This window comes from Pygoscelis adeliae, unplaced genomic scaffold (assembly GCF_000699105.1).
Source record: "Pygoscelis adeliae isolate BGI_AS28 unplaced genomic scaffold, ASM69910v1 Scaffold269, whole genome shotgun sequence".
Lineage (NCBI taxonomy): Eukaryota > Metazoa > Chordata > Aves > Sphenisciformes > Spheniscidae > Pygoscelis > Pygoscelis adeliae.
In genome coordinates this window covers 1,724,059-1,751,773 of record NW_008825610.1, presented here as the reverse complement: position 1 = coordinate 1,751,773, position 27,715 = coordinate 1,724,059, and the positions used below count along the sequence as shown (strand labels likewise).

Sequence of the window (27,715 nt, the reverse complement as noted above, 5' to 3'; positions counted from 1 at the left end):
CCTTTTAAATTTGCTGCTAGCTGTAAAAATGAGGGACACATAAGAAAAGCAATGTTTGAAGGGAAGGGGAAATGCTACTTCAGTGTCACTAAACATTCTTCCTGTGGTTTTCTTCAATACACATTTTGATTCTGAAGCTATTTTAAATTTAACCAGTCTACTACCAATTCTCTTCCAATCAATATATGTTTTTATGTTACGTTGATGCTCAGTAAGTGTTTTCAAATATGGGCTATATTTTAAGTTTAATGGGGTTTTCATTATTGTTGTTACTGTTCATATTAAAACAATGCTTTGAGGCCTGAGCCAGGGAGTGAGATCTCCCTTTGGGGAAAAAAAAAAAAAACAAACAAAACCCAACAAAAAAAGACAACTACAGATCCTTTTGTTAAAATATAGCTGGATAGTTAGATTGACACTCAGTTCTCCTCCTCTGTCACAAAACTCTTGTCTCCCTCTTGTTGTGAAACAGTTGCGAAAAGCCACAGTCATTGAAAGGTGTATTTCAAGGGGGGAAACTTTCAGACGCATGTGTTATAAACTGCCAATGAAGCAAATTCTCATTGTTGTGCGTGGGAATTGATCCGAATCGTTTCTGTTCGCGTTAAATGAAGTTGCCTCGCAACATCCTCTTCCTTTTGCATCTGTAATTACGCAGCCTGAAATCATGTTGCAGCCTTGGGCAAAGGCCTGCCTTCTTTGCCCACCCAGTTCTGTTGCAGGTGGCACTTCTACTCGTAGACAGAGAATATAATTCAGGTCTGAGTCATCTCTGAGTCTTAGTAAGGTAATGAACCAGCAGGGCAGGATATTTTTTTATTTTCTTTCTTTTCAGTACAACGTATTTTTTCTTCCCAAACAAGTGAATTGTTTCTGAGTCACAGGCTTTTAATAAATACCAAGTTAATTCATTAGCGTGTGGGGTGGGAGGGCTTTGATACAGCAGACAAATGTATTTAGCATTAAAGCACTGAGTGGATATTATTCATGTGGGTAATGGGGAGGAGAAACTAATGGATTGAAATGTCAGAATGTTTCTAAGTGCTCTGAAAAGGCACCTTAAATCCAACACTGGAATTAGCAGATGATTTGTGAGCTCAGTATCAAACACTCCAGAAAAGTATTTTGCTTTTAATTTTTTTTTTTTAAAGTTTTTCTGAGTTGGGCTGTTTTACAGATCTGATTTGTAAGAAGGTTGTCTCTTTTTCAGTCTCAAATTATCTAGATGAGGCAGTGTAGGCAAGAGCCTGAATTCTGCTTTGATTTAGGCTGAAACTCACTTGCTTCGCACAGAGGATGTAAGCTAAAAATATTCTGTGATTCCATGGCTGATTCGGTGCCTTTTGTGCAAAGGCCAGAGGTGTCTGCAGCCTCTGACTGTTCAAAGCAATGTGGTGATTAAAGAGACTTTTTTGGGGGGGGGTGGGGGGAGGTTATCTATTAATTGTGTACTTATCAGTGTGTTTGTTTATTTCAGGGCCGCTGTATTTAATTGTGGAATACGCTAAATACGGCTCCTTGCGCAGTTTTCTCAGGGAAAGTCGAAAAGTAGGACCAAGCTACGTGGGTAGTGATGGCAACAGAAATTCAAGTTATTTGGATAACCCTGACGAGAGAGCCTTAACAATGGGAGATCTGATCTCATTCGCATGGCAGATATCACGAGGAATGCAGTACCTTGCAGAAATGAAGGTAGGGCAGTGTAACAGTGACCTGAGCGTGTCCTTGCGATAGACGGACGCGTCAGCAGCCGGTTCCTCCACAAGAAGCATAAACACCGTTGTTGGTTTCTTCCAAAAGCTTGTCCATCGTGATTTAGCAGCCAGAAATGTATTGGTGGCAGAAGGGCGCAAAATGAAGATTTCTGATTTTGGCCTCTCCCGTGATGTATATGAAGAAGATTCATACGTCAAGAGGAGCAAGGTACAGTGCATATTAAAAACAGTAGTGGGAATTATTACCTAATCCAGAGAATGAATTTATACTGCAGGACTTGCGCACAGAAGAAAAAGAAAATAGCTATTTTTTATTAACTTAGAATAATTCTCTATTTTAAAGAAATAAAAACGAAAATTATGAGCTTAATCAGTGGGACGGTAATATATATATATATATGTAAAAAAAAAAAAAAGTATCGTGTTTAAGTCACCATTACCTCCTCCACCTCTTTTTGTTGACTCGTCAACAAAACCTATTTATTTCTAATATGTAAAAGTTAATAAAAGTAAGAGAAGGGTCACTATGATGATTAAGGCCTTGGAGCGTCTGACATGCAAGGAGAGGCTGATAGAGCTGGGTTTGTTTAGCTTGGAGAAAAGAGGGCTCGGGGGGGGGGGAATATGTGTATAAATACCTGATGGGAGGGAATAAAGCCAGCAGAGCCAGGCTCTTCTCACTGTGGCCCAGTGACAGGACGAGAGGCAATGGGCGCTCTTTTAAATCCAAGAAATTCCATTTAAAGACAAGAAAAAACTTTTTTACCGTAACGGTGATCGAACACTGGAACAGGCTGCCCAGAGAATCTCCCTCCCTGGAGATACTCAAAACCTGGCTGGAAATGGTCTCAAGAAACCTGCTGCGGCTGGCCCGGCTCTCGGCAGAGGGGCGAGGTCCCTGCCCGCCTCAGCGGTTCTGTGGCCCCATGAAAAGTTGCAAGACAATATGTAAAAACTAGGATGGGATCTCCTGGTTTTTTTTAAAAGCAATGTGCCAAATAGCCTGTAATAAATTATTTCTTTTTCTTAAGGCTAGAGAGTTCACGCAGGATGCTTAGAAACAGCATGTGTTTCGTTAACGTAAATACAGAAGAATGACACCTTTTCGCATTGCGGGAGCTTTTACCTATTAACCTTTTTACAGGTAGAGGGCAGCCCATTTTTAAATGAGGTGGGCCCTCTCATTTATCCGGTTCCTCATCACACCACTCGAAAACACAAGCAAAAAAACCCCATCCTTTTTCTCTGTCTCTTTTCCTATTTATAATTAAAAATATAAACAAAAAAAAAAATCCCAGGGAGCTGGAAAAAATGCAGACGATTTCTATAAAGATCCTGATTTCAGGAATTATCACATCTATGCAGAAGACTTGAAGCAAAGCCCACCTACAAATACTTCCAAATGTATGAAAGACACCAAATCTTCATTAAAATGGTACGTCACAGGTCGGTGTAGATCAGGAGCTAATGCTACCTGCCGGAGGTTATTTAAAGTGACTCTGTTTTGCCTGCCACGGTAGATGATTGTCAGGTGCCTAGGTAGAGTTCTGTCTGCTCGCAGCGCTCACGGCAGGATTCGGCATACGGTAACGTTTCACCTGTAGGAGGGTGCAAAAGGAAATTTGACGGAAAGACGAGTTGTTGAGTCACATCGCTACTTCCCTGAAAAAAAACGCTTGAGCATCGTAACTTTGGGACTAAGAAGATAAGTTAAGGCTTGTCACTTATTTATTCTTGTAAAAAATGCTGTCAAATACAGCAAGCCAAATCCTGCTTTCTGCCTGTTTGCGTCCACCTGTCACTGACATCAGCAGAACTTTTACAAGTCAATCCCGGGCCAGGCTGTGACCTCCACTAACACTCCTTTCTACTGACTCTTTCGAAGATGAGTAGTGTTGGTTCAGTTCCCTCTATGACTTAATATGAAAGAGTTGCCAACAGAATTTTTTCCCCTGTGAAAATTTTAGAATTGTACGAAAAGATTTCCAGAAACGCTGTGAGCTTTCAGTTTAGCTTTCCCTGGTTTTCCAGGCCAGTTTGTGTGAATGTTTCGTAAGTCAAAATAAGTTGCGAAGGAAAAAAAAAAAACCCCAACCTTTTGGAAGACACGATCATATGTAAAAGGGCTTTGCCACGTTCGTTTAGCTATCTTCTGATGTATGTGTTTTACACCGATCTATACCAGTTGCTCTGTAGTTTAAGAATGATGCATTTACATAAAGGCAGCTTCATTTTATTTGGCGGGGTGCTGATGCACTGAATGGATATTTTCTCTTTACTTCTGAGACACTCGTCGCTGTAGTATTCTTCAGAGCCTAACAAGCATCCGTCTGCTTGTGTGGGGAAGCAGGGAAAAGAAAAAATTGAGAGGAAGGAAGAAGGATAAGTTTCAAATCCTACTGAAACAGTTGTTGCGTGTATATATATATATATATATGAATTTCATGAGAAGAAGTACTAAGGCATATGAATGGTAGTGATATTGTGAAGGTTATGAAACATCTTGGAAATTTTGCAAAGCTAGATTTTCATGAATATCTGGGGCAGATCTCTCAGATTTTTATCAGTGAATTTCTGCCAGTGGAAAATAGCAACTTGTAAATTCAACTTAGTAACCAGTAACCGAATATGACTGTCCAGGTACAGTTCAGAAACCTAAGGTATCTTAACGTCTAGGTGCTTCCCTTTATGCGTCATCCCCGATATAAATGACATAGCTCTTCCTCTTTAATCGTCATTCCCCGTCATTTTTGCATTTGCCCATTTCCCAAAAGCAATGGGGTCTATCCTGTCAGAAGACGGACATTCACGTTTGAAGAATATAACTCTTTGGATGAAGCTCTTTGCTAAGAGGAGAGTTGAGTTTATCTGACTTAAACTGGTGACCATCTGGGAAAAAACCCATAACACCTTATTGTACGTAATTAGATTACTGCAGTGTGTGGAATGAAACGAATGAGTGATTTCAAAAACTTACAGTTGTTCTTCTCGCTGTTTTTCTCAAGAAATGCCAAATCATTCAGTCCATTGGAAAATTAATTAGAGTATGGATAGAGTATCTGTTGCAGTTTTGAAGAGAAATACCTTGGTTTTCCACTTGGAAACTTAATTTTCTGACCAGTAATTGCGTCGTTGCTTTTTTTTCCTCCTAGGGTCGGATACCTGTTAAATGGATGGCCATAGAGTCCCTGTTTGATCATATCTATACAACGCAAAGTGATGTGTAAGTGTAAATCCTTACATTCTTTATGGTTTATGTATTTGTTTAAGAAGATGAGGAAGGAAGCACAACAAGGCACATAGCAGCCAAAGCTGTTATTCTTACAAAGAGGCATGAAGGACACAGCCTGGATGGCACCATCAGCTAGATTTTTACTGTTGAATTAAATCTGAAGAAAAGATTATCAGAGGCATTTAGGTACCAAATTCCCGTGGAAAGCAACAAGGGGTCGGATCTGCTCATGTGCCATGGCTGCCTTTGAATATATAGACACAAATTTTTAGTCTCTGCTAAAGATAATGGTCGTACCCAACCTTCCCAGTTCCTGTTCATCACTCGTCTGTAACACTGGCTGGCAGATGAGGGATGGGGTGGGAAGCAGGGAAGAACAATTTAACGCCTGGCCTCCCTCCTATTGAAATCAATGACAAAACTCCAATTAATTTTAATGACAGCCAGCTCAGACCTTAGGGGGATAGTCCAGTTCCAGTGCCAAGATGCAAGTTCATTTGCACGACTAGGGAAGCGGAGGTCCTGAAGGTGGATATGCTCCTATCTCCACCTGTGACGATTAGGTGGCAAAGCAACCACAGCTAAGCTGTTTTCACGTCTGATAAGCAAGGAGCCGGGCAGAGGAGTGTTTGTATATGTTCAACTCAGGATCAGATACTTTCGTTTCTTTCCCTCTGGGATGAATGATGCTTGTGAGTACTCACCAGGCAGACACTGTACAACTGAGCATTATTTATTTAGGAGAAAAACCTCTAAGGGACTGCAAAAGCAGCAGTACTTAACGCCTGATTTTCTGCTAGGTAGCATTTTGGGTAGCATTCTGATACCTTCCAAGTTTCCCTTGAAAGAGAGTCTGACTTAAACTAATGTTTTCGTTAAACTCAAATGGAGTAAAACATATCAATCTCAATGACATTTCACTTTGAGGGAAAACACTTTGATAATAGCAGTATGTGCAAATAGGAACCTCTTGATTTGTACTTCTAAAATTATTTGCATTCACTTTTTACTCTTCTCTCTGCAGGTCAGAGCAGTTTTAGTGAAATAAAATATTTTGCTTGCCTTGGAAATTCCTTACAAAATTAATTTCCAAAATATTTTCATTTACTTTGTTTCACTTGGAGTAAGAAAAGAAGAAAGATTGGTGTAATTCTTGGGAGAATGTCACTTTTACTTAGGTCTGCTTACAGGTTTTTCTGGGTCTCTCTTTATCCTCCTCAGAGTATCCGTTGTGCTGGCCTGCTTCTCTACAATGACTTTTCTACAATGACTTTTTCCAAAGGGAGTTCTTTTAAAAACTCCTTGGCGTATTTTTAATTTCTTCATTTTCTGCAAAACAGATTTGTCGCTATGGTTTGGGGCCAGAACAGATTGTGTTGTCATGTAACTGCCTCTTCTTTGATTGTTGATTGATCTTCTGGATCCAACAGCACTCCTCCCTGTTTGGTTTCCTGATGGGCTGCCATTAAGCCCGGGAGCCCATCTCTTGTACATGCGATACGGTGCCACGCAGAGATCGCCCAGCTGGCGTCAAACAAGCTCGCTCAGCGCCCTGGGCAGCACGCTGGTGCCGTGTAGCTGTACTGCTTCCCAGATCTGGATTAGTATCTCCGTGCCAAGCCGTGCTTATTTACCAGCTTCCTTGGCGATGCATCAGGTAGTCTCAACAGCGCATTGCGTTGCGCTTTGTAGGTCCGCCTAAATGCAGTGGCATAGAAGGTCTAAATACCTGCCACACTGACACAGTGCCTTTGACTCACTGGTGAGGTCACCTTCGCTATCCGTGCCGTTATACGTGAAGTAGTCTGAGTGTTACGTAGCGGCTCCTGATTTAGCCCAGTCCCTACAGAACAGTACTGAGACACACAGAGAGAGTTGCAAAGCAAATCCCCTCCAGGTTCCACGACTGCCATTCCAACAGCAGCAAACTGACCAATGAAGTACTTTTCTGCAGCACTGGTTGGTATTTTAGATAATTACACTCGCTGAAAATATTATTTTAAAAATATTCTTTGTTGTTTGCGGTGATGCAATTATATTTTAGGTGAACATGTATGTTAATATACTCAACAACCATTCCAGTATACTCTTTTTTTCTGATACTCTGTGTTTCTATTTTCCAGCCTCTTCCTTCTAAAGCCTTTCTATATAGTTAGTGGTTAGCGGTGCTTAATAGCAGTACCACTCGCCAGCATTTACAAAATCCCTTTTTGCTTCAGAGGTCGATGACATCAGTGGAAAGCTAGCCTGCTCTCTTCCTCTTCACATTATATTTTTCTTTCCTGGCTTTTTCTGTCACATTTTTATTCAGCAATAAACATAGCACAGTGGGAAATTTTTCACCTCCCATTTCTCCTCCCATAGTACTTAATTTGTATAATGATTTGAAAGCATTGCAGCATTCTACAGCATTCTCTTCTAATATGCCCATTTACTAAATAACTTTTAATTAAGAAATTACTCATCTGATCCCTCCTTCCGTATTCTGTAAAATTCCTCTTCAGCAGAAGAGGTGGATTTTAAAAATAAAACCTGCCACGCTACAAAGTTTATTTGAATTAATCATGGACAGAATTATAACCTGATGGCAGAGCCTAATTGGCTTCAAAAAGGATATGAGGAGGTATATTAATAAAGTATATGAAAATGCTATAAATATTCATTAGCTTTGAAGAATGTGCCGAGTGATTAAAAATTAATTCAGTGAATGGCATCAGGGAGAAGAACTGCAGCACAGCGCTTAGGACTGCGTGAGACTCCGTTTGGCTTCTCTGCCCATTCTGGAAGTTTCATTGCTGTGCTTTTGGGGCTACCATTGTTCTTTACAATGTGAGAACCACAGATGGAATGTAGTCAGGCAGGAGGTGAGGTTTGTGGCTAACGTTTTGAGACGGAATTTTCAAAGGGAATCAGACGCTGCTGTTTGGCTTGGCATTAGGTGTGTAACACTTCCTAAAATCTTCTTAAAAGTGGAGTTTTCACAGAAATTACCCGATGATGAGAGCACCAATGCTAATATTTGTCATAAATTGTATGTAATTTTGCTTCCAGATGCATCCCACTGAGTATCCCCTTTGAGTGAAACAGTGTTGGCTGGTTTCCTTCATTTTGAACATCCAAATTTTGGCAGTTCTGTCAGCTGAGCAGATTCAGAGTCATTTGCAGCTCCTTTGTGTCTCGAAAAAGCCTTCCACTGAGGAAAGAAAAAAATTTTTGCCTCTCTTCTCCTGGCCTGCCCTCCAAAAATGGACTAATTTAATCTATCTAAGTATTTCCAACCCATTAGGCAAGGCCTTTTTGTTTGAGCTCATCAATAAAGTAGGTTAAAAAAGTCACCATTTCTTCTGTTCATTTCGGAAAACAGTTTCTTCTGTCTTCTATGTTAAACTACATTTTAGGCATTTGGTATTTCCAGAATAAATTCTTTCCGCTTCTTTCATCAACTCTAAGAAGGAAATTAAGTCCTGAATCACTGAAACGGCCCAACAGACCAGCTGAAATCAAAGGTGTTGCCTATGGTTGAAATAAACACATTGTGCATATAAAGAAACACAACCTCATCATCAAGACAGCAAACCAGCCCCTTGGTAACTGGTTGAGCCAGCCTGTGTAAATTTAGGCAATTATTTCTGAATAGGACTATAAGGGCTAATTAGGGAGGTTAGACTCCCTCTGTAGCCAAAGGAAAAAGAGAGGCACCTCCAGGAGCGCTGTACAGAAGAGGAACAAGCCTTTGGGCTGGGTCGCCATGGGAAGGACTTTCTCTTTCTGCTGTCCAGAGAAGATGGGCCTTCCCAGGATACAGTTAGCTTTTGTCAATGGATAAAAGAGGGGTATCCCTTACCTCTGCTGTCTTGGTTGCTAATCTTTTTGATGAACAGTATTTAGGAACAAGGCAGGCCCTACATGCATCTGTACAGCCCCTCTGGCTCAGCAATGTCTTGAATTTGGCTGGGTTCTCAACACGCTAGAAAGAGATTTGTTGGGTGAAAGCCACGCGAAGCTCTTGAAACCTACCGCTCTAAATAAAAGCTCATTTTCTCTTTTTCAGATGGTCATTTGGAGTTCTGCTATGGGAGATTGTAACTTTGGGAGGCAATCCCTACCCAGGTATTGCTCCTGAAAGACTCTTTAACCTCCTAAAAACAGGCTATAGAATGGAGAGACCAGAAAACTGCAGTGAAGAAATGTAAGTAGCTCTTGATCTGATTAGATTCATAAAACATCTCTTGAATAAATAAATAAAAAAAAAAAAAAAAAGGTTTAACTAAATACCACATAAATACTGTTCTGTATACCTCGGAGGTATAATCAAAATATGTAGTGCTCAAAAGAACGTAATGAAATTAGTGAACAGTAAAGGGCAGGAAAAGAATTGCCAACTAAATGCTTGCAGCTACACCTACATCCAAAATATTTGTAGGATATCGAATAACACGCTTGCTAAACAATTAAAAGAGTTTGAGTATTCAAAACTTCTGAGGGTGGGGTGAGGAGGAGAATTTCATAAAACACAGTGCTAGCTGAAATAGTCAAGAAAATGTTTCAGTGCTTTTCTGCAAATGAGATGGATGTTCCAACCACAGTCATGGTCTGTTAGTTGTCCTGGCATTACATAGGAGAAAGGATACCTTGACCCAGAAATCTATACCCTAGAAGACACAAATTTTCTGTGACTTGATAAGCCCGTGGCAATTTCTTTTCTATTTGGAGACAGTTCATATTTTATTGGCTGATTTATTAAAACACTCTCAATGTGAAATATCTTCTCTCTGTGGTTCTTCCGCAGTGTTTGGAGATGAGGTGTGATTTTATGTTCAGCCTGCAAATCTGGTCACGGTCAGGTTTTTTTAGAAAGTTACCAGGCTACAATCGGTATGACAACTCTTTTGACTGACTTGCAATATGAAAGATGCTTTGGCCACACCCGGGCTGAGAAAATACAGCATAAATAATTTTTTTTTTGTTTTTTTAAATGCCACAGACGGAGAAAAAACATTAATGGTTTCTCAATTTAGGACAGGGTAGAAGTTTACAAGTGTCACTGGCAAATATCCTCTAACAAATACGTAATATTTAAATTTTTTTGTTTGTTTCATCTCAGTGGGGAATAAGACTTCATTCCTCAAACATATGTTATGTCATTGATAATTATTAGTTTAGGCAAGCTGACCATATCCGAGTTTCTTTCTTTTTTTTTTTTTTTTGTTCAGGCCACATCATGGTTTTCTGACTGGTTTAGATTTTTTCTGTTTTACTCAGAAATTTTTCTGACAGCCTTTGAGAGCCCACTTTAAGGACCATTTTTCTTAGATTGTATTCTCTCCAGTCCAGTAAGAGAGAGATCATGAATGAGGGCAAAAAATGCAATGCTTTTCAATAGCTTGCTGTAGTTCTTGTAGCCAACTATTTCCACAATTCGAGCACTTAGTCCTGAAAACACTTGAGCTAGGCAAATAACATGAACGGCACAGGTTGGAGAGTTACGCATCCAGAACTTGGCCAATGTCTGTCTGAGAGTCACTCAACTATAAAACTTCAATTCTGCTCCCTTTTGTTTCCACGCTGTATGCTATAGAAGGCAATTAAAGACAGAATAAGAATAGATATAATCAAAGTAACAGTAACAGAAGTAATCAGAAGAATGTTGTTTGTGCAAATAGTCTTAGGTTAGGCTTCACTTTGAAGAAAAGTTTACAGAAACTTTTCAGAATTTAAACAAATGAAGAACAGAATTCTACTTTCTGATATAACAGCAGAGTTTTCCAGGTTGAGAGATGCGCATCAGTGATGATATACAAATTTCTTCAAGTCATATGCAGACAAAATCAATTAGAAATCTGGCATGCTGCCTACACGAGGTGCTCCTTTGAGAAAGTGAAAATAATGAAAGAAACGTAAGACTACAGTCCTTCAAGGACAGCCAAGTGCATCATCATTTAAACTCAGAGAGAGTCATGAAAATAAAAGCCTATTCTTGTCAATATCAGTTGTTGATTCAAGGGAATGTTTAACAGAACACACGACGAAGATTGGTGTGCTTGTGGATGGCCTTCATGCCACAGTTCAACTTCAGTACTATAAATTATTTGAGCAGAAGCATGACACTCTTCTAACATTTTTTTTTTTCCACCTTGCGGCGGGTCACAGGTACAACCTGATGTTGCGTTGTTGGAAGCAAGAACCCGATAAAAGACCAACATTTGCTGAGATCAGCAAGGAACTAGAGAAAATGATGGTGAAGAGTAGGGTAAGTGTGGGAAAGCATGAGTATTTGGAAGTTTTTGTGATCATTTGAGTTTGAATATACAGAAATAATGATTTTTTTTTTTTTTTTAAAGAGAAGTAATGTACTTTTCATCCTATTTTGAAGTGTTTAACTATCTAGTTTCTTCCAAATGCATCCAGCTTTTTGAAAGCAGTACTACTTCATAGCGTGGCTTTGGTGACTTCAACCCTAAATGCAGATGAGTTATCCTTAATCTGTCTAGCTTCCTTAAATAAAAAAAAAAAATTACTGTGAAAAGTTACTCCTACATTGCATTCCTGAATAAATAACCCTGGGAAGCCTAGACCTAGAAGAATGCAGTGTTTCCTTGAATCTGATCTAGTTTATATGACGATAGCAACAGAGATAGGAAAGCTGTATGATTCCACCATTCTGAGTTACTTTAAAACTATTATAACCCTGTATAGACTTTCTTTGAATGAATGGATGCTGAAGTCTAAAAATAAGTCCCAGATGCATATATTTATAAAATGTATACATACCTACTTGCATGTAAACACATAATTTTTTTAAAAAATCTACTCGTTACGGGAAGGGGGGGCAGTTACAAATGAAAAACAGAGGAAATAGAGCGACCATTATATGATTTGAGAACGTGATGGCATTTACATTGGGTGCAAAAAGGACTAATAAACAAATGGGAACAATTTTGTTCAGAACGTGAATGTAAAACTAAGTTCTAAATTAAAAATGGCAAAGTGAAAGCTCTAGGCTGTACATTAAATCGCTCTGACTTGTCAACCACTAACTTAGAGCTGCTGAGAATCGGTATGCAAACGATCGGCGTGCCCAGTGACAGACGTGTCATACAGAGAGGCTGGCAAGTTCTCTGAAATTTTCATCATGATTAAAACCAAAGCCAATCCAAAATAGAGCTCGGCAAATTAGTCATTTTTCTTCTTGTCTTTCTGAAGGAAAAATTCTGAAGATTTTTCAATTTATAAAATTGGGTAGCTTTACCTTTTTAAAGTTTAGTTGCAGTAAATTTCCAAAGGAAAAGCCATTTTGAAAGGAAAAAATATATTTTAGAGTAGTTGAAAATGCTTCACGCTTGTTTTTTGCATCAAAGCAAGTCAGCAGCATCGATGAAAACCTATGAATTCTTATGGTTGACCTAAATAATTAGCTTTAGAACCGCAGCAGCAAAAGCTTTATTTGGCAGTATTTACACAGCTGATTTTATACATGATTATGTAATAGCTTTTGTAAAATGATGAGATCTGAGTCCCTTCTCCTTTAAGCGCGCACATCTATCTATCTATCTATCTATGTATCTATATTTCAGGCATGCATATGTGTCAGGCATACCAGAAACTGAATGTCAAACAAATCGGTTAGCACAGCCCTTTAACTTCTTGGTTATTTTACCGACGTGCAGAATTAAGTAGGGGAAGTATTAATACGTCTCTAGCACGTCTAGTGTTCTGGCAAATCAGCTACTTCCAAAGATGCTACGGTTGCAGAAAGGGAGAGCCTACTCAGGTGCTAGAGGTACCGTCAGAAGAAAAATGCAGCGAGGACTGTAGTTACTTGTTTTAAAGAAACCAGACGCACATTTAGCCTTTACACCCGACCAGCAACGCTGCCACGTACGTTAAGCCAGCTTCTTCTGTGTTCATTTCTTAGGACTACTTAGATCTTGCGGCTTCCACACCTTCCGATTCCTTACTTTATGATGATGGGCTCTCAGAAGAGGAGACACCACTCGTGGACTGTAATAATGCTCCCCTCCCTCGAACCCTCCCTTCCACATGGATTGAAAACAAACTCTATGGTAGAATTTCACATGCATTTACTAGATTCTAGCAACACAAAAAAAAAAAAAAAAAAAGATTTTTCTTCTGCACTGTTCTCAGACTCTGTAACCCCATTACAGTGTTTCTTGTCTGAATGAAGCCAATCAAAATTTGCTTGGAAGCTTCTTTTGGGCTTTTTGTTTGTTTGTTTGTTTTTTCTTTTGGTAAATGTCCAAAGTTTGCATCAGGATCATCCTTTAGTCATTTTGCAGCTGTGTTTAAAATAAACATTTTTAAAAGGATGTGAAAATAAGTAAAATGACTAGATATCATACAGTAAAAGAAAAAAGATGATCAGGGAAGTATTCTCAGGGGTAATATAAAATGCTAATGAGTATCTAATTCAACTGTCCTGTTGGGGGGGGCTAGGAACATTTAAAGTGTGTTAGATTCTGCACCTCTAATTTAAGCAATAGACTTTTTTTTTTAAAATACTGGTTTTTGCCGTAGTTCAATGATAGGACCCATCTGCAACATTTTTCATTTATCAAGATGGATTTCTAAATTTCAGCTGCTGTTAATGTATTCTGGATCCATAAGCTGAAATGTCTATTTAATGTATCATAGAATGAAACCAGAGTATTATACACAGAAGGTAGAAATACTGTATATAAGTATTATATACAGATTAAATCAACATGTAAAGGCCTTTGAAAATTGAATTAACAACGGGCATTTTGAAAATACACTCAGCTGTTTTCACGTCCTTTGATTTACTATGAAAACGTCAGTACTAAACCTTGATTGAATGATGTAGCAAGTTTTTAAAAAGAACATATGCTTTCATATTGTGATGGTGAGATGGACAGTAAAAATGGTTCTTGCCAAAACTCCTACATTTTGTCTCCTGATTAAATATTCTACATGATTTGAGAGATTTACTAACATCACAGATACCTTTTTCATTCTTCAAGCAGTACGACTTTTCAAAAGTTGGATCTTTTAGCTTAAAAGTTGCCATTAATACACGGCTTTGGGTCTATTTTTGATCTATACCCTAGCTGTAATTTTCTTTAATAGGTTCCCCCAACTCACGGTCGCTTTGGGGCACTTAGTGGCCAGATGGTTAAGAGAACGCAGTACCAGAAAAAGTTGCCACCGAGGTTGATGGCAGATGCTGAATGCTTAATAAGCAACAAAATCAGATTTCTGTTTTTGAAAGTCTTGACCCTGGTCTGGTTCTCTGCTTGTACAGCTGGATCAACATGGTGCTAAGCACTCTGCTTCCATTTGTGCCTAAACCGAGAAGCAATTACTGGACTCGATGCAAATAATCACAGGCCTGAAATACACGTTTAAATGCCGAATCAAGACAAGAGTGCTCAGGACTTTGTTGGACTTTACTCAGTTGTGCTCCTGGGATTTCCTAAAATTAAGCAGGGGATCCCTGGTGAGGGTGTGAGAGTGTCCCCAAAACCTCACTGAAGCCAAAGGAAAGGCGCCTATTTAAGTAAATGGAAATACTCTCAGTCTTTGGAAGGGACTTTGGATCCTGTCCCAAATAGGTTTAGTCATTCTCGGGAGCACTTCCCGTACAGCAAGAACTTCCTCTTGCAAAGCAATATATTGCTACATGCTTGCTAAAAAAGAAAATTATGGGAAGTTGGAGACTCATCAGAAGAAAAATTGTTAGCTTTTTATTATGCACATGTGCGTGCGCGCACACCATTTTTTATCAAGTAAGCACTTTATTTTTTCAGGGTTTTTGCCTACATCTGAATTCGTGCTTCAGGGCTTTCGAAACGTCATTTATAGGAATTGATTTGGGACAAAATCCAGTGGACTGGCTTAAAATATTGAAGGGAGTTTTGCCAAGGGCCTTACTGTCTGCACATGAAGTTATGGTTCTTCAGTGCAGAAAAAATTATCTGTTTTCATTTTTAGGCATGTCATACCCGAACTGGCCTGAGGAGAGCCCCGTTCCACTCACAAGATTCGATGGCACTAACTCTGTGTTTTCAAGATATGCAAATGATAGTGTATATGCTAACTGGATGGTTTCACACTCAGCGGCAAAATTTATGGACAAGTTTGATAGCTAAAATTTTCTTTGTGAAAGGTAATGGGCTCCTGAGGGGAACAAAGATGCAAAGAATGGAAAGTCCATTGGCTCGTTCTTTGTACAATCGACAACTAACTTTTAAATTGGCAAACCCTTTCATTGGTAGTTTCTAAAGTGTGTTATTCATGCTGAAGACTATAATTGGTGATTCCCCCTTTCAGAAAACATATCAAGCTGGATAAGAGTCGTAGTTCCAGTACTTCTTTCTAGATTGCCATTTTGCATATGGTTCCATTTGGCAACTTCTTACTGCAAATGGCCCCGCGCTTCATTCTCGCTGTTTTCTTAGACTAATCATCCTGTGTTACAGCTTTCTTGGCTGGGAAAATGTACTTGAACTGCTACTTTTGTAGTGGCATACGACCACTCGATCTGAGCAGGAAGCACAAACAATATATGGAGGGGAGGGGGGAAATAGGCTCCCAAATTACTGAGCTTGCTGTCAAATGAGAAGTGTTAGGACGATGTTGGCACTAACGAAGCCTGTATCTTGGTTTGGAAGCAAACATTAAGTAACTCAATAGAGGACTTGAGATTCAACATTTGAAGTCTTGTAAAATGTATTGTCTTGTCTTAATGAGAAGAGAGTTTGTTTTATTAGTCTTAACTTCTCTCACCTTTAGCACAATGGAGATAAATTTGATACAAGATAAGCTGTATAGACTGATGGCAATCAAGAGAGTTCATCTGACACAATTTACTTTCCATCACCTACATCTTACTAATGTTAAAACGTACAATCTTGTACGATCATAATTCCTCTTACGAGATTTTTAGATTGAATTCAAGTAGAGATTTTGTTTGCAGTCACGTTCAGTGAGTGGGAGTCCTCCTCTCAGCTCCAAATTGGATACACTGCCGTGCACAGGACACTGCCATGACATAGCTCCAAATAAACCTATTACCTTGAAAGTCATGAGTAACCAACACTTGCACAGCAAAATTCGTCTAAAACTCTACTGTTAATGAACCTATACAAGGAAAATGTCATCGGAATTTGTTAAGGTGAAACATAAAAATGTTGTGCTTACAACACCCACTTGGTATTTGGGAGAACGATCTGACTGTGGGTCATGTGTTCTATGTGGAAGAGTAAACGATCAGCACTACTTTTGTCTTTATTTGTAATCTAATATGGTTAAAGATAACTTTTTGTTTCCTACAAATGTTGGGACGTAAATCCCGAGTGACTCGTTGTTAGCGTTGTGACGGTTATTCTAAATAATCCAATTCTACCAAAGCTTGCTCCTGTCACCTACAATCCAATTTAGCTGTTTTCAGATGTTGTTTTGTGTATCAACTTTATGTTTCCATTAAAGTCTGTGATTTCAGAAACAAGAGAGTCAGACTGCCAAAACCCGAACACAGATTTTCGTTTTAAAAAAAGTGGGATATAAAGTGCTGTGTCGGAATTTAAGCACCTTCACTGTTGGGAGATCATACTTGATCCGGTCCTGGTTTCAGACAAGCACGAAGCAGAGGGGCTTTTTCTTTGTACAAACATTTGCTGGGTTGTGTAATGCTTATGTACAGTAAAAAGATATAGCTGTGTATACAGAAGGGGTTCAGCTGTGATATAACCGTGAGCTGCACTGGCATGACACAGCTGTCAGAATGCATACTTTTAAAATAAATGGCACTGAAAATTGAGCCCATTATATGGGCTTTTTTTTTTTTTCTACTGAGAGATCTATGAAAAAAAGGAGAGGAAAATGGCACTTGTGGTAACTTTTTGCTTTGTCCAGTCCTTTTCCTGTAATTTATGTCTGTAAATGGAAATTCTTTATTTGCCATGAGCAATCCAAGGCATCAAGATTTTTGGGGTTTTTGGTTTGGGTGTCTGGTTTTGGTTTTCTTTTATTCTTCCTTAAATTAAGAATTTCTTTTTATCAGCTATCTTCAGCAACAGTATTCAACTGGGAGATGTGAAGCGCCCAGTTTCTAACCTGAAAAGCCCTGCGACAACATTGCTGTACAGTAGGTGAGTGGGATAGTAAGTGATGCTGAAATAACCAGTGGATGCAGAAAGTATTGTGTGTTTTAGACTTCCAGCGTGAGTCAATGTTGTTTCAACCATTAATTCCTGTGAAAAACTTCACTACTAGTTATTGTCCCCTGTTACCGGACATAGATTCTGCATATAAAACACATACACAGTTCATAATTATAGTCGCCATACACGATTACCTGCATTAATGCAGCTTAATGACTAATTCTTGACAAGTGTTTCCTAATCCGACTAATTTTGACTCCCTTCCTGCTCATGAACGTCGGTAAGAAATAGATTACTACTTTAAAGTATTCCTTCATAATAGGAAAGCTGCTTATATCTTCTGTGTATGCTATTTTTGTAAATACTTCCCTTGAAGTGTTTCCTACTGGGTTCTATGTTGCCATTAGTCAGAACGGTGTGACAGTCTTGTTTCGGTTCCCCAGTAGAGAGCAAATGTGCTTCCCACGTGGGGAAAAAAGTGATACTGCAGATGATTATTTCCATCGGTGCCAGAAATACTCACGCGCTTGGCTGCTCTGAGGAAAGTGAATTCGAAGGGAACAAATGACTCACCTAAATGTACAGGTTGGAGGGAGTAACTTTCTAAAAATTTCTGCCAGCCTTTTTTAAATATCCGCAGAGATGACATGGTTTACCTGGTCTGTGCTTTGAGTTGCGACAGATGGGGGAGAGGGTGAATCTCATGTGTCCCTCTAGTCGCTGCAGCAGCACAAGGAAGTTATTGTAATGTTCGTTTCTACAAACTTTTCCAGGGGTGTGACACTCGGGAAAATCCACTGAGAGGTTGCAGATTTTAATCTGCAGACAGTAGCCTCTTTCATATAATAGAAATTTAAAAAAATCTTGTCCCGTGAATATGAGGTACATAATATTTAAATCGTGGGTTTATCTACAATTTGTCGTGCAACATGTGTGTGAATCTCTATGGTACACTCAACTGGACCTGTTTTAAGTAATTCTCAAAAACGTACAGTAAAAGCAAGTTTCTATTTCTTGGTGTTTTATAATCAATCTTATACGAATCATACAAGCCTCAAAATACATCTAAAAAGGATATTTCTACTGTAACTTTTGAAAGTCAAAAAAAATTACTCATAATTTTGAAATGCTTTGCTTCAAAACCCAGCCCACCTAAAAGCCCTGTGTCTCTCACTGCAGCTACAATGCTAAATTCATAACGGAATACTAGAGATGACGTTCAGCGGCACCAGCTCCAGGGTAGCACCAGGCAACGTTCCCCATAAACGAGGTGCGGATTGTCCATAGTGAGATGAATGGTTTGACCTCTTCAGCCTAAGCTGTCTTTCTGAAAAAGGAACCCTATGATTCCCTAAAGATGTATAAAAGTATGTAAAATCTTAGTGAGAAAACTTAAGCTGTTCAGGTCCACTGCATCTAACTTCATATAATTTAAGCGAGTAGATCCCACTCTGAAGTTAGTGGGATCATTCATGAATAAATTATCCATAAACACTTGCTGGTCTAAAATCAAATAGCCCAATAGTCTGCTAACAAAAGTACAAAAAATATTATCAAAATATGGACAAAGTAGCAATAGCCCAGGTCTACCCATCCCTCGCACAATATTGTAACTTGTCTATCTAGAAGCCGTATTTAGAAGCAGGTACTAGAGACTAGAAGACAGGTAAGCACAAATATATCTCTAATAGCTATCTAGAAGAGACAGCGAATGAAATATTTGTCAGTATTTATCAAGTTCTTCAGCAAAGATGAGTCATTCACATAAGCTGCGTTTCATATTTGTTTCTCATTTCTAATTCTTTGGGACAGCAACCTGTGTCTTCCCGTTACGATAGAGATACATATACTCTTAATGCATTTTGAGAAGCTGAATAGTTCCTCTCTTTTCATGGTGTGTTTTTTGGGTTTACCTGGTTTTATAAAGGGTGGCATGGTATCTCAACAAATTTCTTGCTAAAAACTTACTTCTTTGAGCTGTCATGGAAGTTCATTTTGCTGATAACGTTCTGAAATGAAGTAAAAAGGTTTCGCCTACCTGAGTGCAGACAAGTACACCTCCCCTTAAGTTCATCCGAAATAATTAGCTCCTTACTTTGGGCTAATAAATGTACGTTTCATAATAATCCAACTTTATCTCATCTGGAAGCTGTTTCATATGGATTACAGGCACATCTAAAATGGTATGAACAATTTAAGAGCACTGCAGTTGTACTTTACATGTCAAGAAATAACTTTCCAAGTTTCTCTATTAGAAAAGAGAATTAAAGAAAAGTGTGTTCATGTCCAAGGTAGTTAAAAAAATTAGTAACTTTTGAAATCAATGACAATGTAATGATCGTTGTCATTAGGTATCAGACCGAGTTTGATTCTATCCTTGCCGATTTATGCAAATGTGTATTAACATATAAGATAACTGGTTTAAGTGCATTTTTACCTTGCCACGAGAAAAAGCTTTCCATTTAATCAGCTAAGCACAGAAGTTTGTAGAGGTTCACACTATTACACTGATAGCAAGCGATGTGCATATTTTGAATAAATAGTGATGTTTACAGCAGGTGTTTCTGTTTGGTTTGGGTTTTTTTCTTGGCTCCCAAATATAAAAATGGATTGGGTTTTCACAAAGCACTCAGCTTTGGCCTAGGTCACCTCCCTGATAAACCTCTGCTGATTTTAATGGAGAGAAAGTATAGCCAACGGGCAAATCTTGACCCAAAATATCAATACAAAAAGAGGCTTATTTTATCACAGTATTGATGTAGTGGAAAGAACCGCTAGTTGCGTGGTCAGAATTACTGAGTATGTCTGCGTAGATAGCGCGTCGTGTTTTAAAACGTGAGTAGGGTATGAAGGTCAAAGCACTTGACCTTCACTCTTCCCGCCTAGTCTGTAGTTAGGGGCAGGTCCAATCAGCCTGGTACCTGCAGAAGTCCCCACGGGGAAGTCAGGTCAGCCCAGCATTTTGTGTGAATTTCCTTTTGTATTTGCAAGATGACATACAAATAAAGCATCAAGTTAGAGACTTGGGGCGGAAGCCGATATATCAGCTTCATTTTCTCACCCTCTCTGCAAGAGATTGTTATTAACAGAACCAACAGAACAGAATTATGATTATTTCTTAACTTCAGAAAACGTGTTGGCATGTCCCAAAAGAGAAATAGAGGTCCCCTGCCGGAAAGCATGTCCATTGTAGCGGGACTAGATTTTTATGTATTTCATAATCTCCTCTAAGTGGAAGACAGAAGAGCATGTAAGCCAACACATCCAGGGCCTTAGTTTTAGAATTATGTTTGCAAAATAACTTCTTATCGAATACTGCAGGGACACACGATTTTCATCTTTCACAACACTGCTGCCAAAAGTAGTGGTGGAGTTACTACATACCACACTAGCACTACATCTGTTGGACAAGGAGTCAACAGATGACTGCAAAGAGCAGGTACGCGTGGTCTCTTTCTTCTCTGCTAGCACCCCACTATTCCCTTCCTCCCCATTTGACCTGATCTGGGTAGGAACGCGGATTTGCCCACAGGAGACTTTTCCGTATGCTGAAGTCTGCAGGGACAGAAGGGTTTGAGATGGTGAGGAGACAGGCACCCCTTCTTCTGTTTGTGTTCTGCAGGAGGCGGTTCCATACCTTCTCACTCTTGAAGCTTGTGAAGGGACAAGCTACTGACCGGACAGAACTGGCAGAAGACAAATGTCCTGCCGCCCAGGCACAGGCCACGCAGAAGGTATCATGCGAAGGCTCGCAGGGAGGCTGGCCGGGACGTGGAGGTCTAGTCTCACACTCACGTTCGTAAACCCTGCAGTGTAACCAAAGCAATCTGAAGTTAAAGAACTTTAAAAGTATAGTCCTGATCTGAAATGAGAAGTTAATGTACGTGTACCCCCTGACGTTAAGAGAGCGTTGGCACCTAATAAACATAGCGCGGTTTGTGATTGTATAAGCCCAGAGCTGTGAGGTTATGAAAAAAGAATGTTATCCTTACGTCTGGGGGGGTTGCAGCTAACATCCCTCCTCCCACGGAAAACTGTAGCTGTTAAAACCCCCTGGCACTTCTAACACTGGGTTCCCACTGTTAACCAATCTGTTTGTACGATTCTCTCCAAACGTGCGATTATCACTAGCCAAAAAAGTTTGGATTTTTAATTTCAACAAATGCCCGGCAACAAAAGGAAGGTTCAGAAATGCCAAAATAAACCTCCCGCATCTTTAGGGGCTTCAGAGATGCGAAACGGGTCCAGTCTGTGTTCAGACGCAAACGAAGCAAGTTTGGCTGGAGCGCATAGGCATTTCCCTCAGTTTTTGCCCCGTGCTGGCAGGTATCTCCTTTAGAACAACTCAAAGAAACTTCAGACTGCCAAACTTGAATTTTTTAGCCCACGATATAGCCACAGATTTGAATTCCTGTAGAAACTCAGCCGATGTCTGGGTATCAGTCAAACTTCGCAGTTTCCAGTCTGACTTTTCTGCATTCCGCAGGCCACGTAAGTACTTGTTAAAGCCGTTATATAATTTTTCAGCTGTTCAGGGCTTTCCCTCCTGCCATGATCATAGTTGAAAGAGTTTGATGTGAGCACTGATTTTCATTTGCAACATGTGCCATTTTCATAGCTAGCTGCCAATGCAATTTCCTGTCGGCATTTACTATGCTTAAGGATGGAAGTATTTCAAATTTTTTAATAAAACTAAATCAAAGGAACCTGTATTATAAGCATTTGGTTCGCTAAGAATCTTGCTGGCCTACATTTAGGTAAATTTTAAGGTTATTTTGCGGGAGAAGAATAACAATTCCACTTCCTCTTTCAGATGTTGTGAAGAAGCAAGCTATAGCCCAATGCAGATCAGTAAAACAGTAGGATACGCTGATCCTACTTGTTTACCAAATTGCTACCAATAACAAGAATAGCATCCATTTATTCAAGAGTCTTTCACAAAAAAAAAGATGAAGCGATTTGGAGTAACTTCATTACCACCTTAGGTCTGTTGGGAAGGAAAATGCCAAAAGGGTGGAATCCCAAGTAAGCGGTGGCTGATAGGACAGAGGAGGAGGCTGCTCGAGAGGGCGGCTCTCGTCCCTTGAGAAAGCTGGTCACGGGTTCATCTTCTTAAGATGATTGAAAAGTTTGGGAGACCACGGTAAATACTGAGATGTGGGAAAAGCCTATGGAAATATCTAGGAGAGAAATACCAGATTTATAGTTTTGGGGTTTTTTTAAATTGCGTATGCAGCTTCAAGAATCGGCCAGCAAGAAGCAAGCGGAGTTCACTGCGCTCCAAGATAGTTTTTGTCTGGTCAGGACTGTCAGTGGTTGCTTTGACAGCAGAAGACAAGCGTGATTCTTTCTGCTACAGGGTATAAATAACTGAGAAAGATTTTAGCCTTGAGTCAGGAAATCATTCAAACACTTACTTAACTGGTTTTCCAGTGCAGAGAGGCTTTCAGAACAGTGGCCTGGTCCCGACGTAACAAATAGAAAGGCATCAAGTTTATGCTGATTATAAGGATTTTTATTTTAAAACACGGATGTCTCACCCAGTGATGCTCCTCCAGGATCATTTGTTAAAATGAACTGTGACGATTTGTTAAATACCGAGCAGAAACAGATGATGTGGGTTTTTTTAAAAACACTACTGAGAATATTTTAATTTATAGTGAAAGACATTTATTGCTATTTTTACATGCACACAGATAAAGTAAGCAATCAGATTGTTGTCATCAGAGACAACTTTTTAACCAAACAGAAATAATGGTTACTGAATCATTCTGACTTGCTTAACCGAGTCTCCGTTATGGCTTACTAATGTTACGAAATGTGAAATGAATGTTTTGAAGCGCTAGGCCTTAAACTAGAGATTACTTACAATAGTTACCATTTCAAATTATAATCATGTATTTATTAGGCAATACATAACAGAACACTATTCATGGTATTAGACCTTGAAATGCAGTAATATGAATAGCACATATTATCTTTAGTGCTATAAAAGGCATCAAGCATACAGTGAAGACCCGTATGACCTCGTACAAGGTTTGAACATAGCTCAGGGGAGCAAAGGGAGAAGGTACAGTACTGTACCTTGCGCATTGACCCTATAACCCACATTACAACAGAAGGCACACAAAAACTTCACATCCCCCCTCAGCAATTAAGCAGCACCTCCTTACGTGTCACCGGTAAACAGGAGTCCCTAGTGAATCTGGATACTGGAGCTAAGTTAAAAACTGAGATCAGAGCTTTTAGCCTACCTGCTTATTCCACAGGGTCTCTCGGTGGCTCGCCGTCCCCAGCGCTACGTTCGCTGTGCCCCGACCTCCCTCTGCAGCGGGGGCTCGCTGCTGGCCCGGGAAGCCGGGGCAGAGTCTCGTGCCAGCTCGTGTCGGGCCGCTGCTGGCAGTTACCCATCTCAGGCAAGGGATGGCCAAGGAACCCCTTCCTTTTGGCACCGCCTCGTCTTTCCAGAACCCCGGCCCCGCTGGGTTTTCCCCACGTAAACAGCCTACGTGCGGAAGCACAAGCGAGCGCCATCCCAATCGCCGCTTCTGCCTCGCGTCTCGCTATTAGCTGGAGGATTCGGGACATGCTGCCCGTGTTTAACCCGGGTCTTACCAAGCCTTACAGCCAGCCTCTCCCAGCTGCAGCTGCCCAGCAGCAGGCTTGTGGCCGAGAGATCAAAACTGTAGACGTCTGCCCCACACAAACACGCACAAAATAATCGGCAGCGTTCATAGGTTAAGCTATTTTTTTTTCACCCGCTACATGTGACCAAATTTTATAAACCAGTCTGCATTTGTAATGAACATCCTCACGTTCTGAGCACGCGTCAGTAACTTTAACACAGCCTGCACACAGTTTCTAAGAAGCTTGCGTTGCAGAACCAGGCAATTTTAAAAACTTCTTATCTCTGCCCTTACCCTGCCATAGATACGATTCGTTTTTTAGAATAGTACAAATAGTCGCTCGTCTAGCACAGTCAAAGAACTGGCAACTGACATTCTTGAAATTAAAGAGAAGAAAAATTGAAAAAAAAATATTAAAAAAAGATTCAATTCTTTTTAGTAAATACTTCTGAACCTGATATTCCTTAATTTAAATGGGGCGCGGGCTGCCAGATCAGGTCTTTGTCGTTCTAGTTCTAAAAATAGGAGCAGGAAAGGAGAAGCAGGAACAAATTTTCATTGCTCTTGAGGAGAAGTGGGAACAAATTCAAGTGAATTTCAAAGTGGTTTGCTGTTAGCTGTCTTATGATTGCATTCCTAATGTAAAATCTTGCTTTGAATTAATTGGATTCGGAGCTCCATTTTACCGACAGATGTGAGCCATTGCAAGATTCTTATCAGCAAAGCTTTTTCTTAACAAAGGTAAAGATAAAACAATTGTTACAAGTCAAAAATTAAAGAGGAGCTTGTGAGACCGTTGGGAAGGTAGCGCAGTGACATTCGATCCTGGCTTTGCAAATCACTTCATCTTTACCAATTAGTTTTATAATGATAACAGCGAAGTCTCAACAGCGTGCTTTAACACGTTTCTCAACATCAGCCGCTGGTTTTATGCACCACAGGAGGAGATGCTGATTTCCATGGAAATCTAAGCACAGGATTTTCAACTGCTCAGTTGAGGTACAGTATTTCTTTCTGGTTGCCTGTTGATATTCTGTGGTACCCAGGAGGGTTCCCTCTTGACGAGGGAACAGCGTACATCCCACCTTCCTTTAGCCCTGTCTTACACCGTTTCAACACTGCAAGAGGTTTTCAGTCCTTGATAGCAAAGTACTACTAATAAAATCAAAGTGGTACTGTGCTTTTGTTATTCTTTCCATGTCATTTTATGGGGGGGGAATAGTTTACAACTACAGAAAATGTTGCACTTAACATTTTAATGATTTATACGCAACAATGAGTGGTACCAGAAACAAGAGAAAAAACCATAACTTATTTTATGAACTGACTGGAGGTTGGACTTAGGGAGACATTTTTTGGGCAGACAAGCCTGTAGCGAACACCGGCAAAAAAAAAACAAAACAACCCAGAACTGGAGTGAAGTAGACAGATCTTGCCGAAAATGGCCGAGCACAGTACAGACAATGAACACCTGAGAAGCTTCTCTGGTCCTGTCTATTGTACAAAGAAACGAACACCGGTTTTGTACTAACCGTCTGCTAACCTGTCGGCATGGGTGATCATCTCTGTACTGCACCTCCCTACAGCTTTGTCTTTATTTTCCGTGGAAGGTGGTGGCGGGTTTTTTGACTGCTGGACAGGCCCAGTGGGTACAACAGATTATGCAGTAAGGCATATTAAATACTGATATACTGAGTATTTTGTATAAAACATGAAGCGTCTCAGATTAAGGAAGACCAAATATTTCCCTCTCTAAAGATACTGTATTTAATGTAGTTATTTATCTGAATAACTTGAGCTTTGGTGCGTGAGGTTTTCAAGTACAAAGAGGAACCCAACCAGATAACCAACCAAAAGACCTTGATAATTTATACTGTTATCTTCTCAGACAAGGAGTGCTCATGAAAGATTGTCTGGCTTAGATCTCATATATAGAATGATCTAACTCGTTTCTCTTTCTGCATCCTAGACAGTGAAATCTACAGTTTAAAAAGTCACTTAATAGGATTGATCTTAAATATTTTCCTTTACAGTTTTAACAGGTTACCGTTCTGCAATACTGGAGAAGGGAAAAAAAGGAATGTGTCATTTTTGTTATGTTTTGCATAATATTGAGTCCTCTAGTCAAAGTCCTCCTAATTTGTTTTCCATTCTAGGTACAGAATACAGCTGCTTGGACTTTGTTTCAGAGCTGCTTTATAGTCAATGTATTTGTGACAAAATTGTCTTCTCTTTTTAGAAAAATGCCTGAAGCCCTTTCTTGGTGTCATTAGACAGAAGCTATATAGTAAAGGTGTCTTGGAGTAGCCAGAAATAAACCAATATAGAATTCCAGCACTACATACGTGGGCTACTTTCCATACGTGGTGTTACTGGTGAGTCTGGTGTGACAGCCTGGTGCGGTGGCAAGCGAGCGGTGGAGCCCCGGGCATACGACCCCTTGTGCCTGCCAGAAAAAATAAGGCCATGTGGCCAGGAAAAATCATCAGCTACCGCTGCAGAGTATTGCCTGCTGCTCCCGGAGAGCTCCCTCTGCCCAGGGAGCAGAGCCCGGGCACTGGACGCAGCTCCCCGCCATTCCCCTTCTGCATTCCCGTTCCTCTGCGGCACAAACCAAAGTGACGCCCGTACTTCTTGTACGGTAATGCTTCTGGGATCCGTTTGCTACCACCAAAGAGCTCAGCAAACACGTCTTGCTAACAGCGACTATATATTGATTTCAAAAAAGAAAAAGTTAGTTTAAGAGATTGTATCCGAACAATTCCGATGTATCCCCTTCCATACGCTTTTTCCAGATGCCAATACCATTGATAAAGTCAAATTAATTTACCACTATTCAAAGAAAAACCAAGTGGACTATAATAAGCATTTCTGTTACCAGAAGAAAGCTTTTTCAGATAGGAGATAATATTAAATCTTCTTTACATTCACTTACAGCTGTGATTGTATTGATCATCTTTTCCAATAAGGAACGTCTTCTATTTTCATGAATGAGTATAAAAATTACTGAGTCTTCTTTAATGTATGAAAGGATGAAAGGACTCTGTATAAACTTAATGTCGGTTGACACCGTGGTTGATACAGTCTGTACAGACTGTTTTCAACGGGAATTTCTGAAAGGCAGTAATTTAGCAACTGTGATCCCAAAACAGCAGGAAAAAACAATCATCTGTAGCAGTTCATTTCCCAAACGTTATATAAATTATATGCTTCTGGGTTCAAAATTTAGTACCTTGTAATACCAAAGAATTAGTATTTATTTGATACCAAACCACTACATAAATAAATGCAGTCCTTCAACATTCAAAGACGTAGAGGCCAACAGTTTAAGCATTGCCAAAATCAAAATGTCGCTACAATGCAAAATAAAGGGAACGGTAACAATAAATACAGGGAGATTACTGCACCGTAGAGTTGCTCTGGGGTGCTGGTACAAAGTAAGTTTACACTAAACCTATCGTAAGTCGAGAGATTATTTCAGCCCCTAAAGCAGTGAAATAAAACATCCAGACCTTCCAAGCACCTTTAATACTCATCATAGATGCCCCACGATAACGATAAGACAGTAGTGGTGTCCTTTTTACTTTGGGAGGTACACGCAACGCAAGCCCTAGGTGAGCCTTTCGGTGACCTGGCTGATGCTCACGCTGCAGCGTCGTCAGCAGAGCCTGAGGTCGAGGTTAGCATTCCCCAAGCCAGACATAAGTTAATTCTACTGTAGCGCAGCACTTCTATGACCCCTTATTTCATAGCCCATGGCAACAAGATGTATTTGGACAGGACCGCTGACAAGGGGTTACGGAATATAATTTAGAATAAAAGCTCAAAATGAGGATTTTAAGGGAAGAAACTATAAATCAAGATGATTAAAATACTGTAGGATGGTTTATTTCAGGCTATTAAAAATTCCTTATACTTTTGGCTGCGTGGTTCAGTATCTGTTATAAATAATTTGCAACAATTAGAACAAGGATAAAGCAAGCAGCTTCACGTGGGATCGTG

General features: G+C 39.9%; 1 protein-coding gene across 1 annotated transcript in view; it reads left to right on the top strand.

Annotated features, from left to right (window-relative positions):
* The window catches only part of RET (ret proto-oncogene), an 83,191-nt gene extending 66,773 nt beyond the window's left edge, over positions 1-16,418 (top strand). The window contains exons 15-21 of the mRNA XM_009332703.1: positions 1,478-1,692; positions 1,801-1,923; positions 4,868-4,938; positions 8,999-9,136; positions 11,098-11,197; positions 12,863-13,010; positions 14,917-16,418. Of these exons, the coding sequence (XP_009330978.1) occupies positions 1,478-1,692; positions 1,801-1,923; positions 4,868-4,938; positions 8,999-9,136; positions 11,098-11,197; positions 12,863-13,010; positions 14,917-15,074 (953 nt within the window). The 3' untranslated portion in view covers positions 15,075-16,418. The remainder of the gene's footprint in view (positions 1-1,477; positions 1,693-1,800; positions 1,924-4,867; positions 4,939-8,998; positions 9,137-11,097; positions 11,198-12,862; positions 13,011-14,916) is intronic.
* The last annotated feature ends 11,297 nt before the right edge of the window (positions 16,419-27,715 follow it).